Below are 19459 nucleotides of genomic sequence, written 5' to 3'. Positions count from 1 at the left end.
GTACATACATACATCGTAGCGACAAAAAATATGTATATATACATTTATTAAATATAATATTTTTTGCTTCTGTTCTCATCTTTACTTCTGTAACCTTTGCATGAGTTCCTTTTTTTGCTGCTATTTTTTCGCATAGCAGCTCACAAAAAAAATACAAATGAGGAAAGTAAAGATGAGGCATTCCTACTTACAGTGAGAAAAAGCGTGAAAAGTATGAGAAAAATTACGAAAAATATCTTTATACGAGCAGCAGAAGATTTATTAAAACAAATTTATTATGTCAGACATCAAGCTTTCTTTATTTTACTTATTTTTTGCTACGCTACATGTTGTTATTTTATTTCTTGTACTCTTTAAATTTTTATATACTTTCTTGCAGTTTTACGTATGTGAAGTGATTTTTTTGACTTTTAAATTTTTTTGGTGTGAATCTTCAGGTTGGCAGGGCTTTAAACATGTTTAACGAATCATGGTAACATAATAACTGATATTTTAAAGCCTTGTTTAAACTGGAACGTATGGGTCGATTTCTCTGGCAATGTACCGGTAGTACTGCATAGCGATGCGATGGTACAGTATTGGTACAACAATGGTACGGTACAAATACGGATAATTTGTACAAACTTTGTGATAAGGCCTGCAAAAGAACTAGATGGAAATCGTTTTGTAGAAACCTAGGCTCCTCATTGAAGCATGATTCCAGTAAGTAAGTAAGTAATGGTACAGTACAGATGCATTGGTGCAATAGAAAACTGGTTCGGTATTGATGCACATGTACTCCGAAATCATTGATAGTGTACAGGAGCCACCTTGCAATACCTCGTATACCATGGTGTCGTATCAGTGGTGCACCTATTCTGTACCATACTATCACCGAAGAAATCTGCCCTTAGATGACAAAAAAATCTCTAGAACAGTTCTTGACTCCCAAAATTTATATAAATTTATACATTGACTTACTCAAATAGCACAAATCAGCAAATCGATCGAAAATCTAACCACATGCATGATTCATCTTAAATCCTGCACTAAATCAAAATCATGTCTCGTAGTGTCAGATTTTGGATCAATTTACAAACTTGTATTAATTTGGTTAAGTCATTAAAAGCTATCGTGGAAACTACAATATACTGATGACTTCAAAAGCTCATATTGATGCAGAAAAAAGTTAAGATTACTCACTGTAATGGTCAACAACAAAAAACATTGTCCTCTACATTTTGGAATCTACAATCTTTTGTCCACAATAATCAACCATACCCGACCCAGACAAATTGTCACATTACAGCCCTGACGTACATAAAACTCAACTTTGATGCCATTCTACTTAATTTATGCATCTTTGACTTTAAATTTGCCATAAAACAAATATCACCCATGGGCAAGCAGACCTTCATAGTTTCATTAGTTCATTTTCTTCAAATCCACATAAAATATCCTGCACCCAAAAACTCATTTATTCTTCTCACCCAATTTTCTGTTACAATTTTTATGTCTTTATGTATAAAAGAAAATTCTTATGTGATGAACAAATTTTTCTTCATCTCATCAGAAAAGGCTTTTATTTATATGAGCTTGGAGAGGCCTCGTATAGCTTATTTTTATTCTTTTTTTCCTTCTATGAAAGATGATTGTTGTTGTGCACACGCAAAGATGAAGAATGACTACATCAGTATGACACAGCTTCTTCAATTTCAACTTACATGCCAACATTCCATAAAATTATGCTTCATCCATTGAATTGTCATGGTAAATATATGTATAGTATTATCGTTTCAAATTGCGAATAGTAAATACAGCAACTGCAGGAAATAAGTGTAAGATGAATTTTTTCATGGAATTATCAAAGGAATATAAGAAACGCATTTGAATATAGCTGCAGCTTTTAGTTCCTTTTGTTGTTTTTCTTATTAATCGGAATTACAATTAAACCGGGAAAGCACACAGCGTTGAAATTGCGTGGAAACACCAGGATTGTGGAACTTTGAACCCAAACAATTTTTGATGGAATCCGACCTCAGCTGACCAGAGTCAAGTTAGACTGGACCTCGTTTTCGACCATTTCTAAGTCGTTAGCCTTCCAGGAATAGCTTTTACAGATTTCTCATATATTAAACCCTATCACAAAGAGCACTAATCAGCTAATCGACCAAGAATCCGGCTCTAGGCTGGTGTGACTCTAACCCTTTGTAATTAATTCAACAGCACGCATACCTGGTGCCAGATTTTGGATCGATTACCAGACTTGTGTCATTCAATCTTAATGCTAATACCAGTGATCGACAACCTATTTTGGATCAAGACACAATTTTGTCCCTAAAAGGCAAAAGACATGCTTTTCTGGCTCAGTATCTATAAGTGGTCTCTTTTCCAGTTAAGGAGTGATTGGTTTCAACCGAATCGGAACATGACTAGGGTGCCACAGCATACAGGTTGCCCATAACTGCCTCAAACTTTAATTCGATTCTCAAGAAAACAAGAAAAAATTTAATCATATTAAAAAAGCACAGTAGCAGTAAAAGTAAATAAATTTATCAAGCACAACCAACAAAAAAGAGTATAGACAACATTTTTTTGTCCACCCAAATTAAAGTCTCTTCTTGTTGACTATACAGTCTTATAACTTATGTTCTTGAGAAACTAAACGCTCATAATATGTACAGAAATTTCAGGGATGCTATTAAAGGAAGCAACCTAAACTCATCGAATTAGAAGAAAATTGAGCAATCATTTTGCCTGCACCTCTGTGTATAATACACATAACATAGTAACACTACTACCGTTGTGTATTGTGAATAGATCTGTGAAAAAGGAGGAAAAAAATCATAAAATATAAATTATTATTGTTGTTCCTCTGTCTTTCGCATGAAAACATCATAAAAAGTATGTTATGCCATGTTGTTTATTTTTTATGCTTTTTGCTATTTAATACAAACTACATGCAATTCATATTTTTTTCTCATCCCATTTCTAACATTTTTATTTTCCCTTCCTTACTGTTTATCATCCATACATGCTCAACTCGATTACATGCAAGGAAGCAAAGATGACGATGACGATGATGATGATGACGTTACGATATGTGTGAGTATCATTGAAAATACACTAAATATGCACATACGTAAGAGTCATATAGAGTGAGGTATAAAGTACACAATATTTCCATCATGATGCTTATTATTATTATTTCCATTTTACCGTTTTACATTTCATAACTTTTTCGAGCCTCGAGCAATAACAGGAGCAAGCAGAAATGTTAAAAGAATTTTTGTATTTTCTGATCTTTGACATTCACTTTTTTTTCCTACCTCCTTTGTAGACAATATATGTATGTGCTATGCATTTATGCACGTTCCAAATAATAAGTAATTTTTGCATAAAATGCTACAACATATAGAGTAGAGTTAGTTCATCCATTAGTAGAATATTTTTCAATTTATGCTTCAAACATGATAGTGCAAGCATTTGTAGCACATCATTCTGCATCAGTGCTTAACATCAAAGGTAAAAGCAATATTGAATGATTGAAAGGAAGAACGATATGAATTTAACTGATTGAAATAATTAATAATTGGATAGAGCATGTCTATAAAAGAACCTGATGCTTTTTGATGGATAAAATAGACAAAATCAAGCCTTAGGCATTAAAATATATTTCTTTTATTTTCAGTCGTTAAGAATTAAAGTTTATCACAGAGCTTTTAAGCAATCAAAGTCTTTAGTGATGATGTTCTTCCTCCTCATGATGGCCATAATGAACTGGATGAATGGCATGTCCAACTCTCTCAACATGAGCTGTGAAACCTCCTTTTTTGTCTGATGAGTATTTGACAACACGCTTGGTTCCATCAGCTTCATCTAATGTGTATTCCCCTTGACAACATCTCCATCACGGTGCTCCCATTGGCTATGGTGATCCTTTGTTTTTGGGTCATGAACTCCATATTCATATTTGTAGGCTGGATGATGGATATAGTCAACATGTTTGTATTCATCATGTCCATGTCCATGTCCATGACCATCATCTCCATGTCCTTCAACCGAAATTTCTGCATGATGTCCATGTTCATCTGTTCTCTTTACATAACTTGATCCATGTTCATGTGCGTAAGCAGCAGCAATCAAAGCAAGTCCGATAAAAATTGTATAAGAATTCATTTTTTTTTATAAAACTATTTTTACTATAGTGTGTTAATGGATTGAAAGTGCAATTGAAACTGATGTCGGATATTGAATTTCTATTCCATTTTATAGTTGATTGCTGTTACTGCTTTCGCTGCTTACACTTTTTTTTGCATTAAGTAATGCAATTTCTTGTTCGTCGAAATTTTTGCATACATTTCTGGCTCATAATAGTTGGTTCTGTTTATAAAAATGCATGCCATGAGGAAGTATTGGGCTTTATGTGTAAATGTAAATAAAGCTTAAATTCACACATTAGAAAGGTCATTACTTAATTTTGTATAAAATGAATTCGCCGCACTTTTTAAGTGAAACTAAATAGTCCAAATGACAGAAACAAAGAGAAAATTGCTGAATTTGCAATTCATTGATTATTAGCCACAAATAATGTTCCATTGATAATCAATATCTCTTTTTTTGGACACTAATTTTAACCGGTCCAATTAAATTATGAAGAAATTTTGTCACTCTAATTAATTTATGACAATTTGAGTTCAATGTCGCAGATTAACAACAAGTTGCCACCTATGCAAAATTTACGAATCAAATCGGACATTTTTTTAACTGCAAGCTATAAAAGTAACAACATTCATAATTATGTTAAGCAAGAATATTTATGACTTTTTATGAAATTTATTTGAGCTTTTAAAATCCTTAAAATTTGATTTTATGATCACATTTCATAATTTCTTTCACAACTTAATTGATGCCTAGAAACTTTAAATTGTTGGTAAGTTATCAATTTTGTGTCATGGTTCAATTCAATGTTTGATGCCATATCACTTAATCAAGAGTGCTTCAGGTAGAGACTTACAACCAAGGTTTGCCGCGAAAAATAAAAGGTTGTCCACCACTGACTTAATCTGTTGAACATTGCATTGACTCCCATTGACCCTCATATAAAATTCTGCTTTGTTCCTAAAAATGTAAAGATTTTGGATTGAGAATTTCAGCTGGTAAAGCTAATCTCTTCAAGTGAAAAATTTTGTGACGATTACTACTTTTGATCTTCCACAACTCATAGGTTTGCATAGTATGTATTTCTCATTCCCGAGTTGTCAACTTAACATTATGTCTAGTTAATACCTAGACCTAAGGTCGATTAATGAAAAATTTTGCATAATGTTCCTAAGGAAAGATTATTAGTCGGTCATAGGTCTAGAAATTAGAAAACTTATTCACTTTGGTCCATTTCTATTTATTCACATATAACATCTACCTATTCATTATTGAGAGATAAGACTGTTGACTATTCATAGAGAAATATAAAAAAAAACATTAAGTTGAAATGATATCTGAAACGTCCGTTCTATATATTCACCAATGTTATTTGTGATGAGCCATTAAGGTTCCAAAATTCTAATCTTATCATGTTCGATGTTTCGTTTTATGAGTTGTAAAAGAGAATTAAAACATCCTCTTAAAATCCATTTTACAGTTCATAAAAAAATATTTAGAGAATGAAATTAAAAGGAACTAAATATTTGTTTTGTCAATTAAATGTATTTTATTAATTTGGTTCCTAGATTAACCTAATTTTAACATTTTATAAATTTATTCTGTTTTGAAAATCAAACAAAATTAACTAGTTCAACAAGTTTTAAAGTATATGAAGTCTTTAGTGATGATGAGCTTCCTCATGATGACCATAATGAGCTGGATGAGCAGCATGTCCAATTCTCTCAACATGAGCTGTGAATCCTCCTTTTTGTCTGATGAGTATTTGACAACACGTTTGGTTCCATCAGCTTCATCTAATGTGTATTCTCCCTTGACAACGTCTCCATCACGGTGCTCCCATTGGCTATGGTGATCCTTTGTTTTTGGGTCATGAACTCCATATTCGTATTTGTAAGCTGGGTGATGGATATAATCAACATGTGCATGTTCATCATGTCCATGTCCGTGTCCGTGACCATGACCATCATCTCCTCCATGTGCTGCAACCTTGATTTCTGTGTGATGTCCATGTTCATCTGTTCTCTTTACATAACTTGATCCATGTCCATGAGCATAAGCAGCAGCGATCAAAGCAAGTCCGAGTAAAATTGTGAAAGAATTCATTTTTGTTTAAAAATAAATAAAAGTTCTTGAAATGTTAACTGAATGAATGTATAACTTAAACTGATGTATATTGTAGGCTATTAATGTCTTTTTATAAGAGAACTATAGCATAGCTTTTACTTCCATACTTTTTTCACTATTCGATGTGATTTCGTAAATTTTTGTTATGGATACACAAAGTGCAATTTTAAATGCAAAAAAAGGCGAATATGACAATTTGATAAGTTTTATTTAGGGATGAAAGAACTTACTTTTCGAAATTGGACATTATAGCACTGAAACCAAAAGAAACCATTTCTATAAAATGAAACGAAAGCTTGATATTCAACATCAGTGTTAGCTTTACTTTCATTCAGCAAACATTTCAAGAAAATATTTGACAATGAATTCTTTCACAATTTTACTCGGACTTGCTTTGATCGCTGCTGCTTATGCTCATGGACATGGATCCAGCTATGTTAAGAGAACAGATGAGCATGGACATCATACGGAAATCAAGGTTGCAGCACATGGAGGAGATGATGGTCATGGACATGGACATGATGAACATGCACATGTTGACTATATTCATCACCCAGCCTACAAATACGAATATGGAGTTCATGACCCAAAAACAAAGGATCACCACAGCCAATGGGAGCACCGTGATGGAGATGTTGTCAAGGGAGAATATACATTAGATGAAGCTGATGGAACCAAACGTGTTGTCAAATACTCATCAGACAAGCATGGAGGTTTCACAGCTCATGTTGAGAGAGTTGGACATGCTGTTCATCCAGCTCACTATGGCCATCATGAGGAGGGAGCTCATCATCACTAAAAACCTTAATTGATTCAAAATCTGTGATATTAAAAATGTTAATGTTTACTTTAGAAGAAATACGTAGGGTAAAAAATATAATTTCTTTCGTTATATAATTTCTTGCGCGAACAAATTCACCAAAAAAAATTTTTTTTTCTGACATGAAATTTTTAAATGCTCATGTCTTCTCAACGATAAACTCTATTGACACCAAAATCGGTTAAAAAAATACGAATTTCGTGAATTTTCAGATTCCGTGAAAAAAATATTTTTAGGATGCTCCATTGCTTCAAAAATCGATCATTTATACTGAATATAATTTCTTGCGCAAAAAAATATAATTTCTTGCGCAATTTTGGACAAGTAGGCGATTAATTTTGACGGAACAAAACATCAATTTTCTGATTATTTACCCTCTTTTACGACGCTGTCTTCCTTCCAAATAGTTTAGGGATGCTTCTTGATCATTTTAAAATATTTCTGAGGTTGAAAATGCGAAAAAATTATCACAACAAAATTTTTTTGTGTTAGCCTACTTGTTCAAAATTGCACACAAAAATTTGGAAATTTTGTTTTGGTAATTTTTTCGCGTTTTCAACCTCTAAAACATTTTTAAAATAATCAAGGAGCATCTTCAAACCATTTAGAAGCAAAACAACGTAAGAAAGTAGGATATATCGTCCGAAAATTGAAGTTTTGTGTCGTGAAAATCAATCGCCTACTTGTCCAAAATTGCGCAAGAAATTATATTTTTTTGCGCAAGAAATTATATTTTTTGCGCAAGAAATTATATACTGTATAAATGATCGATTTTTGAAGCAATGGAGCATGGTAAAAATATTTTTCTTACGGAATCTGAAAATTCACGAAATTCGTATTTTTTTTTAAACTTTGTTTGGTAAAATTCATGCTTCCGTTCAAAAGTTATGAACATTTAAAAATTTCAACTGCATTTTGCGCAAGAAATTATATTTTTTACCCTACCTAAATAAAATTGAAAATTTTTAAATGTATAAAAATCATGATTTTTAGAAAATTTTTGAGGACATTTTAAAGATAAGGATTTAATTCTAGCTATAATTGATAATCCGGTGTAGAAAATGATATTCACAAATTGGAATGAGATGCCTTACAAGAATAGAAACAGTGAACCATACTCCTTAAATGTCGCTAAGAAAGAGAGAAACGGTTTTAGTCCTGAATCCTTACATAATACATGGGGCGGCCATCTGCTGATTTTTTGCCGGTACGCTGCACAAAATGGCTAGAAGTTAAGAACTCAACACAAATTTAAGAAATTTTGGAAAAAAATATCATATTGTAGCTATTTCTTTGAATAATAATACTGAAAATAGTCAAAAAGGACCCCTTAAGTGACAAACTTTGAAATATCCCGAATTTTTTCCAAAAGCCCTCTAATCACCCTTATTGTATACCCAGTTGTAAATACTTTGGATATGCTTTCGACATTCATATTTTAAATATATGTGAATTAGTCTTTCAGTAAACAACCTGGCGAAATTTAACTCATTTCTTGATAAAAGTCACATCCGTACATACATTACAGCATCCAGTTTGATCAAAGCCATGTTTAGAAGATAAAATATCAACTAACTTTGAGGCCGACAATATCCTTGATCTTATTACATTCACATTTTATTTTATGAATAATCTTCCTGAGTAATTTTCCGGAATCTTACATATTTTATGTTTTATGACGTCATATTTTTGTCTACCTGCTAATTAATCAATAAATTATTATTTTCACATCATGCTTGACATGTATGAAATATTTCAGGAGAAAAAATAAAAAGTTTCACTAATGACGTTACATAAGAACTCATTAAAATATTGTTGCGTATGTGGACAGTATTCAAATTCTATGCAAAATATTAGTTCTAATTTAAGGAATAATACTGATTAATCTTTAATTAAATTTATGAAATGTAAATTGAATTTAAGTTTTATGAAATTGATTTATTAACAATTTTTCTAGTATCACAGGTTTTTGGAATATATTAAGTTTTTAGTGATGATGAGCTTCCTCATGATGGCCATAGTGAGTTGGATGAGCAGCATGTCCGATTCTTTCAACATGAGCTGTGAAACCTCCTTTCTTGTCTGATGAGTATTTGACAACACGCTTTGTGCCATCAGCTTCATCTAATGTGTATTCTCCCTTGACAACATCTCCATCACGGTGCTCCCATTGGCTATGGTGATCCTTTGTTTTTGGGTCATGAACTCCATATTCGTATTTGTAGGCTGGATGATGGATATAGTCAACATGTGCGTGTTCATCATGTCCATGGCCATGTCCATGTCCATCATCGCCACCATGGGCTGCAACCTTGATTTCTGTATGATGTCCATGTTCATCTGTTCTCTTAACATAACTTGATCCATGTCCATGAGCATAAGCAGCGGCGATCAAAGCAAGACCAAGCAAAATTGTAAAAGAATTCATTTTGAGAATTAGAAAATGTTAACTGAATGAATGAATAACTGATACTGATGTTGACTGTCGGGCTTTCTTTTCATTTTATAGTAAACAAATGTTTCTCAAATAGTCTAAAATTTTCGTTAATATGTTACAGTAGTGAAAATAGTAGGTTCTTTCATCCCTAAATAATAAAAGATTTGACTTTTTTGCAAAAACAAAATTTTGTCTATATGTATCAATAACAGAAATTACACCAAAAAGTGAAAAAAAAGTGTGGCAGTAAAAGCTATGCTTTAATTTTGTTATAAAACGTAATGAAAAGTCTACAGTCTGCATCAGTTTAAGTTATACATTCATTCAGTTAACATTTCAAGAACTTCTAGTTATTTTTATTTTTTTTAAAATGATTTCTTTCACAATTTTGCTTGGTCTTACTTTGATCGCTGCTGCTTATGCTCATGGACATGGTTCAAGTTATGTTAAGAGAACAGATGAACATGGTCATCATGCAGAAATTACGGTTGCAGCACATGGAGGTGATGGTCATGGACATGGACACGGACACGGACATGGACATGATGAACATGCACATGTTGACTATATCCATCATCCAGCCTACAAATACGAATATGGAGTTCATGACCCAAAAACAAAGGATCACCATAGCCAATGGGAGCACCGTGATGGTGATGTTGTCAAGGGCGAATATACATTAGATGAAGCTGATGGAACCAAACGTGTTGTCAAATACTCATCAGACAAGAAAGGAGGTTTTACAGCTCATGTTGAAAGAGTCGGACATGCTACTCATCCAGCCCACTATGGCCATAATGAAGAAGCTCATCATCACTAAAGACTTTTATTGTTTCAAACTCTGTGATAATAGAAAAATTGTTAATTTTTTATAGAATGGAATAAATCAATCATTTTAAACTTAAATTCAATTAACATTTCTTAAACTAAGTTAAAGATTATTCAGTAACTTTCCTCAAATTAGGATTTTAATATTGCATAGAATTTGAATGATATGCATCTGTATGAAGCAATATTTTAATGAGTACTTATGTAACATCTTTCGTGAAACTTTTTGTTTTTTCCTAAAATAACTCATGACGTCAAGCATGGTTTGAAAATACTAATTTCTTGGTTAATAGTTTATTAGTAGTTAAAAAATCAAAGATTATACAAGAACATTACTCATAAAATAAATTCAAGAATAATATTGTCATCCCCAAAATTACTAGGTTGTTTCTTGTGAACATGACTTTGATCATACTTGATGCAGTGTTGCCTTTGAATATTTGTCTTTACATCATATAAGCTCTAAAATTTTAAATTTTAGAATGAAGGTCAATGTTAACATATCATAAGTTACGCCATGATAATGGCTAAATAGTACAATGATAAAAATAGAAACAAAAATGTACAAAGGCATACAAAAACAATGCATTGGCTAGCGTTGGTATTTTTTTACTCTTTTTTCTCAGTCCAGGTTGAATTATCTGAATATGATTTATATACATAAAAGTAATTAATGTCAAGACAAATCTTTTGATATACAAAAATTGATTTTCAAAATAAATTTGACAATTTTAGAGCTTACCTATATTAAAGATTATCTTTGAATTCAAAGATATCAACACTGTCTGAATGTTAAATTGAATGTACAGATGTGAGCTTTATCACAACATGAGTTGGTATCCTAATTAAAAGAATCCATTGATGCAAAGATTTAAGATTTAATAACATATTGTTTTAGGTTTTCAGACCAAAAACTGGACTCGACTTTATCGATCGATATCAGTCTATTTTTGTCCCAGCCATCTGTAATTGGCAAAATAAACATGAATAAAATAGATTTTCCCAATGGATTCATAATCTTTAAAGTAATTTATTACGGAATAACTCGACGTGGTCTGGTTGCAGAGATCTAGCTCGTTACTAAACCAGCCGAACAAAGTGTATTATTAAGCGTGCTTTTTTCAAAAATGCGATAAAACAGCTTCTATCTTTTTGGTTAAAGTTTATTGAACTTTTCTTTAGACCCAAGAAAGAACCAATTCAAATGTAGAAGCAATGCAGAGCTGTACCAGCTATATGGAGAGGCTGATATTAAAAGAATGAATGTTATGAGAAGACCTGTTGAAGCTCCTCTAAATAGGGTCTTTAAATCAGACTTTGTCAATAGAGACAGCATTACATTTAGTATTGGCAATTGGCACGCGGAAGGCGGCGAAAGGACCAGCTTTAGGCGACATCTTAGAGAGGATATGGATCACAGTTGATCTGTATTGCCATCGAAGTAAGTAAGTTGTATTGAACTTTACGCCATCTAAACTACGATGTTTTAGAAATATCGATTACTCTCGTTACAAAAATACGTTTTAACTAGTTAATGACAAGTTCTTATATAATTTTGTCTGCACGGAATTGCTACTATTCTTATTAAGCGCTATCTGATTCCACCTTTTTTTTCGAAAATAATGTTTTATAACATTATTTATCAAATGTTTTCGAAAATTTTCAGTGAGTCACATGTCCTTTTACGAATCATATGTACTTGAAACGCGACTCACATCCTCCCTTTGAAGGCTACAGTAATGTCATCAGCTCTGGATCTTAAAGATCTGAATAGCTAAAGGTTTTTTTTTCGAAAATTTTCTAGAAATCGTAATTTTCATAAATTTAAAAATTTTATTTTTTATTTAGGTACGTATTTCTTCTGAAGAAAACATTAACATTTTTAATATCACAGGTTTTGAAACAATTAAAGTCTTTAGTGATGATGAGCTTCCTCTTCATGATGTCCATAGTGAGCTGGATGAACAGCATGTCCAATTCTTTCAACATGAGCTGTGAAACCTCCTTTCTTGTCTGATGAGTATTTGACAACACGCTTTGTGCCATCAGCTTCATCTAATGTGTATTCTCCTTTGACAACATCTCCATCACGGTGCTCCCATTGGCTGTGGTGATCCTTTGTTTTTGGATCATGAACTCCATATTCATATTTGTATGCTGGGTGATGAACATAGTCAACATGTGCATGTTCATCATGTCCATGTCCATGTCCGTGACCATGACCATCATCTCCTCCATGTGCTGCAACCGTAATTTCTGCATGATGACCATGTTCATCTGTTCTCTTAACATAACTTGATCCATGTCCATGAGCATAAGCAGCAGCGATCAAAGTAAGACCAAGCAAAATTGTGAAAGAATTCATTTTTTTTTAAAAAATAAATAAAAGTTCTTGAAATGTTAACTGAATGAATGTATAACTTAAACTGATGCAGACTATAGACTTTTCATTACGTTTTATAACAAAATTAAAGCATAGCTTTTACTGCCACACTTTTTTCACATTTTGGTGTAATTTCTGTTATGGATACATATTTTTTGTTTTTGCAAAAAAAGTTAAAACTTTTATTATTTAGGGATGAAAGAACCTACTATTTTCACTAGTAGTGACATATTAACGAAAATTTGAGACTATTGTAGAAAAAATTGTTTTCTATAAAATGAAAAGAAAGCCCGACAGTTAGCATCAGTATCAGTTATTCATTCATTCAGTTAACATTTTCTAATTCTCAAAATGAATTCTTTCACAATTTTACTCGGTCTTGCTTTGATCGCTGCTGCTTATGCTCATGGACATGGATCAAGTTATGTTAAGAGAACAGATGAACATGGACATCATACAGAAATCAAGGTTGCAGCCCATGGTGGCGATGATGGACATGGACATGGCCATGGACATGATGAACACGCACATGTTGATTATATCCATCACCCAGCTTACAAATACGAATATGGAGTTCATGACCCAAAAACAAAGGATCACCATAGCCAATGGGAGCACCGTGATGGAGATGTTGTCAAGGGAGAATACACATTAGATGAAGCTGATGGAACCAAACGTGTTGTCAAATACTCATCAGACAAAAAAGGAGGTTTCACTGCTCATGTTGAAAGAATCGGACATGCTGTTCATCCAGCTCACTATGGCCATCATGAGGAAGCTCATCATCACTAAAGATTTTATATATTCAAAAAACCTGTGATACTAGAAAAATTGCTAATAAATCAATTTCATAAAACTTAAATTCAATTTACATTTCTTAAATTTAATTAAAGATTAATCAGTATTGTTCCTTAAATTAGAACTAATATTTTGCATAGAATTTGAATACTGTCCACATACGCAACAATATTTTAATGAGTTCTTATGTAACGTCATTAGTGAAACTTTTTATTTTTTCTCCTGAAATATTTCATACATGTCAAGCATGATGTGAAAATAATAATTTATTGATTAATTAGCAGGTAGACAAAAATATGACGTCATAAAACATAAAATATGTAAGATTCCGGAAAATTATCCAGGAAGATTATTCATAAAACAAAATGTGAATGTAATAAGATCAAGGATATTGTCGGCCACAAAGTTAGTTGATATTTTATCTCCTAAACATGGCTTTGATCAAACTGGATGCTGTAATGTATGTACGGATGTGATTTTTATTCTATAGTATTTTTATCTATAGTATCTATAGTATCGATAGTAGGGTTTCTGATTAACCGCGTTTTTTCATAACCGCTGTTATGCTGTTATGAAAAAACTCAAAACAGCTGTTAACGCGGTTAACAGCGGTTATTGTGAATTTTTAATAATATCACAATTTTACTATGTTAATGAGCTTTTCATTGATATATTTTCTTTTTATTTGCCTCGTATGGTTAAATTAGGCTGCCTAAACCTACAAAAGTAAAGAAATTAATCAAAATCAAAGAAAAAGAATAATTTATAATGGTTAAACTCCAAAATTATTTTTTTCTATTGAAAATCCATAAATATAAAGGCGTTTGATGATATATTTGAATGCAATGCTGTTAATTTTGTACAAATATGTGCAAAAATTTAGAACAATCTCTTCGTAGCTACTTAGACAGAAATTTTCAAGACAAGCTGGACGGAAATTGCCCTTAACTCCAAGACAATGGCGAGATTTTGAAAAAAAATTCCCAAAATCTTTCAAGTTTTTCAAAGGAATTCTAGCCTAAAATTTTCATCCAAAACTCGCATTTTCTTACAAAAGAAGAGAGATCTCTGAAAGAAATTAAATTTTTTTTTTCAAAAGCCTTCAAAATTTTCTTATTTAAAGCCTTTCCATATAAAAATGCTGTTAACAGCGGTTAATTTTCAATAACCGCTGTTTTGCGTTAACCGCATTTTCAGGTAAAAAACCGCTGTTATGCTGTTAACGGTTAACCGCTGTCAGAAACCCTAATCGATTCGATAGCATTTTTAAAATTTGATTCTTGAATGTAAATCTCAGTATTATTATTTAAAGAACTAACTAAATTACGTTGCAAACTTGTAAAAAAATTGATGGTTTTAATTCGGACGTATTATGTAAAGATTTAGGGATAAAAACTGCTTCTTTTTTTCTTGGCGAATTTTAAGGAGTTCACTGTTTCTATTCTTGTAAGGCATGTCATTCCAATTTTTGAATTTCATTTTCTATACCGGATTGTCAAATATAGCTAGAATTAAATCCTTATCTTTAAAATGTCCTCAAAAATTTTCTAAAAATCATGATTTTTATACATTTAAAAATTTTCAATTTTATTTAGGTACGTATTTCTTCTAAAGTAAACATTAACATTTTTAATATCACAGATTTTGAATCAATTAAGGTTTTTAGTGATGATGAGCTCCCTCCTCATGATGGCCATAGTGAGCTGGATGAATAGCATGTCCGACTCTTTCAACATGAGCTGTGAAACCTCCTTTTTTGTCTGATGAGTATTTAACAACACGCTTGGTTCCATCAGCTTCATCTAATGTGTATTCTCCCTTGACAACATCACCATCACGGTGCTCCCATTGGCTATGGTGATCCTTTGTTTTTGGGTCATGAACTCCATATTCGAATTTGTATGCTGGATGATGGATATAGTCAACATGAGCATGTTCATCATGACCATGTCCATGTCCATGGCCATGGCCATCGTCTCCTCCATGTGCTGCAACCTTGATTTCCGTATGATGTCCATGCTCATCTGTTCTCTTAACATAACTTGATCCATGTCCATGAGCATAAGCAGCAGCGACCAAAGCAAGTCCGAGTAAAATTGTGAAAGAATTCATTGTCAAATATTTTCTTGAAATGTTTGCTGAATGAAAGTAAAGCTAACACTGATGTTGAATATCAAGCTTTCGTTTCATTTTATAGAAAAGACTTCTTTTGGTTTCAGTGCTATAATGTCCAATTTCGAAAAGTAAGTTCTTTCATCCCTAAATAAAACTTATCAAATTGTCATATTCGCCTTTTTTTGCATTTAAAATTTCACTTTGTGTATCCATAACAAAAATTTACGAAATCACATCGAATAGTGGAAAAAGTATGGCGGTAAAAGCTATGCTATAGTTTATATGCTATGCTATACTCTTATAAAAAGACATTAATAGCCTACAATATACATCAGTTTAAGTTATACATTCATTCAGTTAACATTTCAAGAACTTTTATTTATTTTTACACAAAAATGAATTCTTTTACAATTTTGTTTGGTCTTGCTTTGATCGCTGCTGCTTATGCTCATGGACATGGATCAAGTTATGTTAAGAGAACAGATGAACATGGACATCATACAGAAATCAAGGTTGCAGCACATGGAGGAGATGATGGTCATGGACATGGACACGGACACGGACATGGACATGATGAACATGCACATGTTGACTATATTCATCATCCAGCTTACAAATACGAATATGGAGTTCATGACCCAAAAACAAAGGATCACCATAGCCAATGGGAGCACCGTGATGGAGATGTTGTCAAGGGAGAATACACATTAGATGAAGCTGATGGAACCAAGCGTGTTGTCAAATACTCATCAGACAAAAAAGGAGGATTCACAGCTCATGTTGAAAGAATTGGACATGCTGCTCATCCAGCTCATTATGGCCATCATGAGGAAGCTCATCATCATTAAAGACCTCAATGGTTTCAAACTCTGTGATAATAGAAAAATTGTTAATTTTTAAAAGAATCGAATAAACTAATTAATTAAAACTTAAATTCAATTTACCTTTCATAAATTTAATACTATTCATGATCATCATTTCAATTAGGATTTTCTATTCGACATAGTATTTGCACGATATACAAATGCAAAACAATATTTTAATGAGAACTTATGCAACATCATTAGTGAAATTTATCATTTTTTTCCTAAAATATCTCATGCCGTCAAGGTTGATGTGAAAACAATAATTTGTTATCTAATGGTTTTTTATTGTATAGTAATGACGTCATAAAACGTCAGTAGTAAATAAATCAAAGAAGATTAAGATTGAAATCAGGAAGATTATTCATAAAAATAAAATAAGATAAAGATCAAATTTTCTCAAATTATTTTATGAGATTTTTTAAATTTCCAATAACCACGATTTACAAAGGAAGCTACGAGCTTACATGTCTACAATATAATAGAAAACAGAAATTTTAAAGAAGAAATTGGTCAAAATTCAATCTTTAATGCTTTAAAATCAGATTTTTTCATATTTTTGATACACAATTTTAGGAATCATTTAAAGTTTTTGAAAATGAGTGCTATTAACCGTACCAAAAACATCATGTCAGATCAATACTAATGTCTTACATATACGCGAATGCGTTACATCCTGTGTACTCAGCTGTATGTTGACTGCCTCAAAGTTTCTTCATCATGTATCTCTATTTTAGATTTTTAGTTTAATAGATTTAGATTTAATAATCTTTTTCTGATTTTTTTCCTTTTACTGTTTTAGCTGCGACCTTTTAAAAATGAGGATCACTGATTCATTCTTATTAGACACTACTTTAACCCAAATTTCTCAAACAATCTAAAATTTCCCCATTATATTTTACACCGGACTATCCAATGTCTTCAAAAATGATTGAAATCATGAATTTAATATAAGTTTAAAAATTTTCTAGTTTATTTATTTTGCATTAATATTTCTAATATCACAGATTTTGAATCAATTAAAGTTTTTAGTGATGATGAGCTTCCTCATGATGGCCATAATGAGCTGGATGAGCAGCATGTCCAATTCTTTCAACATGGGCTTGGAAACCTGAATGCTTATCTGATGAGTATTTGACAACACGTTTGGTTCCATCAGCTTCATCTAATGTGTATTCTCCCTTGACAACATCTCCATCACGGTGCTCCCATTGGCTATGGTGATCCTTTGTTTTTGGGTCATGAACTCCATATTCGTATTTGTAAGCTGGGTGATGGATATAGTCAACATGAGCATGTTCGTCATGTCCATGTCCATGACCGTGACCATCTCCTCCATGTGCTGCAACCTTTATTTCAGCATGATGTCCATGCTCATCTGTTCTCTTAACATAACTTGATCCATGTCCATGAGCATAAGCAGCGGCGATCAAAGCAAGACCAAGCAAAATTGTAAAAGAATTCATTTTGAGAATTTTAAAATGTTTACTGAAATAAAGTTCAATTGAAACTGATATTGATTATTCAATTTTCAGTCAGTTTTATAGCGTAAATGTGGGCGCTTTCGTTTCAAAGTTTTGCAATATTAGTCTACATTTTTTTCAGTAAAAACGCGTCATGGTGATTTAAGACTATTCCAATAAAAGTAAGCTATAGTTTAAATTATGTAAAACAATTAACAGACGTTAACTAGGTTTAAGAAATCCTTATTAATCTTTTATCAATACCTAGTTAATTTTATCTTGATTAGATTTCAGTTTTCAACAAGGTAAAAAGTTTAATGACCGGAGGTATTATACAGCAATATTAAATATTTCATTGGATATGCAAATAACATTTTAGAGCTCATTTCAAGCTTATCTTTATATTTGTAGTAAATTCTAATACCTTAATCAAGTCTTGATCCACTTTACCTTTCATTACTTGACAATTTCTTTATGTATTTGATAAAGCAACGATAATCAATGAAGTCATAAAAGTACATATGTAACAATGGCAATAACAGACTTGAATAATAATAAAAGAAGACTATTAATTATAACAGAAGGAACTCAAACATACAATTTGTAATAATAAACAAGCCTGTAAAAAATTCCATTAAATTTCATATTTCATGGAAAATAAAATTCAATGAATAATGAGCGCACAAAAGTAGGAAGTTCTATTTTTCATTTCGCCTCCTTTCACCATCAGTTGTAAACAAATAATTCAATAAAAAGGGAGCACAAGTTTGATGTTCTTATTTCAAAACAGTGCGCTTTTTTGCTGGTGTGACCGACTTGTACTATTCTGTAGAGCACATGACGAAGAAATATCCGAATATTAGACCATAAACCGACTTGACTCTAACCTGATGTCGGATTCCATCAATTCTGGCCATATCTACGCAGTGTACTCTACAAGACGGCAAATCGATCTTAAATCCGGGAATAGCTGGTGTGACTCTGAATTGTTGCAGGACTTAAATGAAATTTAGCACAATGTTAGAGTTAAGCCGGCTTTAGGCTGGATTTTCGGCCATGTATACGGTTTGTGCTTTCCGTGATCGTACAAATCGGTTAAATGATTAAAAGTCTGGGACTATTCAAAACTGATTGTAGCATGGTGCCATATTTGAACCAATTCTGGCGTCAAATCAGATTCACGCCGGCCTAGTACAGAGTTTTTGATCGTTTACTCAGGTTTACTCAGGTGACTAGTTTCTTCTATAAAAATCCTATTCACAACGATATCCTCAACATGCCAAGACAAACCCATGTAAAAACTGAGAAATCTTTCCACAATATCATCCAAAATGAAGCAGTCTTGTATATTTCCTGATATTTTCAGCTACAAAAGAAAAACTTTACAAGGGTAAGAAAAAAAAAGTGGAAAATCAAAGTGTTGGCTGTGCAAACATCGCACGCTATTCAAAAATTGAAAGAATCAACAAACACTTTCCTTATGCA

General features: G+C 32.3%; 9 protein-coding genes across 9 annotated transcripts; 4 read left to right on the top strand and 5 right to left on the bottom strand.

The window, feature by feature from the left end:
* Nucleotides 1-3718: 3718 nt before the first annotated feature.
* On the bottom strand, nucleotides 3719-6246 carry LOC139091157 (uncharacterized). The gene is made up of 2 exons (XM_070641100.1): nucleotides 5778-6246; nucleotides 3719-3873 (listed from the first exon to the last, which is right to left on the bottom strand). Exons 1-2 carry the CDS (start codon nucleotides 6244-6246, stop codon nucleotides 3719-3721), a joined length of 624 nt encoding a protein of 207 aa, XP_070497201.1.
* Nucleotides 6247-6628: 382 nt separating this feature from the next.
* LOC139091156 (cuticle protein 19-like) lies at nucleotides 6629-7066 on the top strand. Its single transcript, XM_070641099.1, has one exon. The coding sequence runs from the start codon at nucleotides 6629-6631 to the stop codon at nucleotides 7064-7066; it is 438 nt and encodes a 145-aa protein (XP_070497200.1).
* Nucleotides 7067-9074: 2008 nt separating this feature from the next.
* On the bottom strand, nucleotides 9075-9515 carry LOC139091155 (cuticle protein 19-like). Its single transcript, XM_070641098.1, has one exon. It carries the CDS (start codon nucleotides 9513-9515, stop codon nucleotides 9075-9077), a length of 441 nt encoding a protein of 146 aa, XP_070497199.1.
* A 379-nt stretch (nucleotides 9516-9894) lies between these two features.
* On the top strand, nucleotides 9895-10344 carry LOC139091154 (cuticle protein 19-like). Its single transcript, XM_070641097.1, has one exon. The coding sequence runs from the start codon at nucleotides 9895-9897 to the stop codon at nucleotides 10342-10344; it is 450 nt and encodes a 149-aa protein (XP_070497198.1).
* Nucleotides 10345-12267: 1923 nt separating this feature from the next.
* On the bottom strand, nucleotides 12268-12717 carry LOC139091153 (cuticle protein 19-like). The gene has a single exon (XM_070641096.1). It carries the CDS (start codon nucleotides 12715-12717, stop codon nucleotides 12268-12270), a length of 450 nt encoding a protein of 149 aa, XP_070497197.1.
* A 369-nt stretch (nucleotides 12718-13086) lies between these two features.
* On the top strand, nucleotides 13087-13527 carry LOC139091152 (cuticle protein 19-like). Its single transcript, XM_070641095.1, has one exon. The coding sequence runs from the start codon at nucleotides 13087-13089 to the stop codon at nucleotides 13525-13527; it is 441 nt and encodes a 146-aa protein (XP_070497196.1).
* Nucleotides 13528-15195: 1668 nt separating this feature from the next.
* LOC139091151 (cuticle protein 19-like) lies at nucleotides 15196-15645 on the bottom strand. Its single transcript, XM_070641094.1, has one exon. The coding sequence runs from the start codon at nucleotides 15643-15645 to the stop codon at nucleotides 15196-15198; it is 450 nt and encodes a 149-aa protein (XP_070497195.1).
* A 398-nt stretch (nucleotides 15646-16043) lies between these two features.
* LOC139091150 (cuticle protein 19-like) lies at nucleotides 16044-16496 on the top strand. The gene has a single exon (XM_070641092.1). It carries the CDS (start codon nucleotides 16044-16046, stop codon nucleotides 16494-16496), a length of 453 nt encoding a protein of 150 aa, XP_070497193.1.
* A 1043-nt stretch (nucleotides 16497-17539) lies between these two features.
* Nucleotides 17540-17977, bottom strand: LOC139091159 (cuticle protein 19-like). Its single transcript, XM_070641101.1, has one exon. The coding sequence runs from the start codon at nucleotides 17975-17977 to the stop codon at nucleotides 17540-17542; it is 438 nt and encodes a 145-aa protein (XP_070497202.1).
* Nucleotides 17978-19459: the final 1482 nt, after the last annotated feature.

This window comes from Chironomus tepperi, unplaced genomic scaffold, assembly GCF_022539635.2.
Source record: "Chironomus tepperi strain 1889 unplaced genomic scaffold, CSIRO-AGI_Ctep_v1 contig_233, whole genome shotgun sequence".
Taxonomy (NCBI): Eukaryota; Metazoa; Arthropoda; class Insecta; order Diptera; family Chironomidae; genus Chironomus; species Chironomus tepperi.
Note: the sequence above shows the minus strand (reverse complement) of the source record. Positions and strands in the feature narration are given on the sequence as shown.

Coding starts and splice junctions, on each gene's coding strand:
- LOC139091157 (XM_070641100.1), bottom strand. CDS start 6,246: ATGAATTCTTTCACAATTTTACTCGGACTTGCTTTGATCGCTGCTGCT. Junction 3,874..5,777: donor CTTCATATACTTTAAAACTT/GTTGAACTAGTT, acceptor GATGTTGTCAAG/GGGAATACACATTAGATGAA.
- LOC139091155 (XM_070641098.1), bottom strand. CDS start 9,515: ATGAATTCTTTTACAATTTTGCTTGGTCTTGCTTTGATCGCCGCTGCT.
- LOC139091154 (XM_070641097.1), top strand. CDS start 9,895: ATGATTTCTTTCACAATTTTGCTTGGTCTTACTTTGATCGCTGCTGCT.
- LOC139091152 (XM_070641095.1), top strand. CDS start 13,087: ATGAATTCTTTCACAATTTTACTCGGTCTTGCTTTGATCGCTGCTGCT.
- LOC139091156 (XM_070641099.1), top strand. CDS start 6,629: ATGAATTCTTTCACAATTTTACTCGGACTTGCTTTGATCGCTGCTGCT.
- LOC139091159 (XM_070641101.1), bottom strand. CDS start 17,977: ATGAATTCTTTTACAATTTTGCTTGGTCTTGCTTTGATCGCCGCTGCT.
- LOC139091153 (XM_070641096.1), bottom strand. CDS start 12,717: ATGAATTCTTTCACAATTTTGCTTGGTCTTACTTTGATCGCTGCTGCT.
- LOC139091150 (XM_070641092.1), top strand. CDS start 16,044: ATGAATTCTTTTACAATTTTGTTTGGTCTTGCTTTGATCGCTGCTGCT.
- LOC139091151 (XM_070641094.1), bottom strand. CDS start 15,645: ATGAATTCTTTCACAATTTTACTCGGACTTGCTTTGGTCGCTGCTGCT.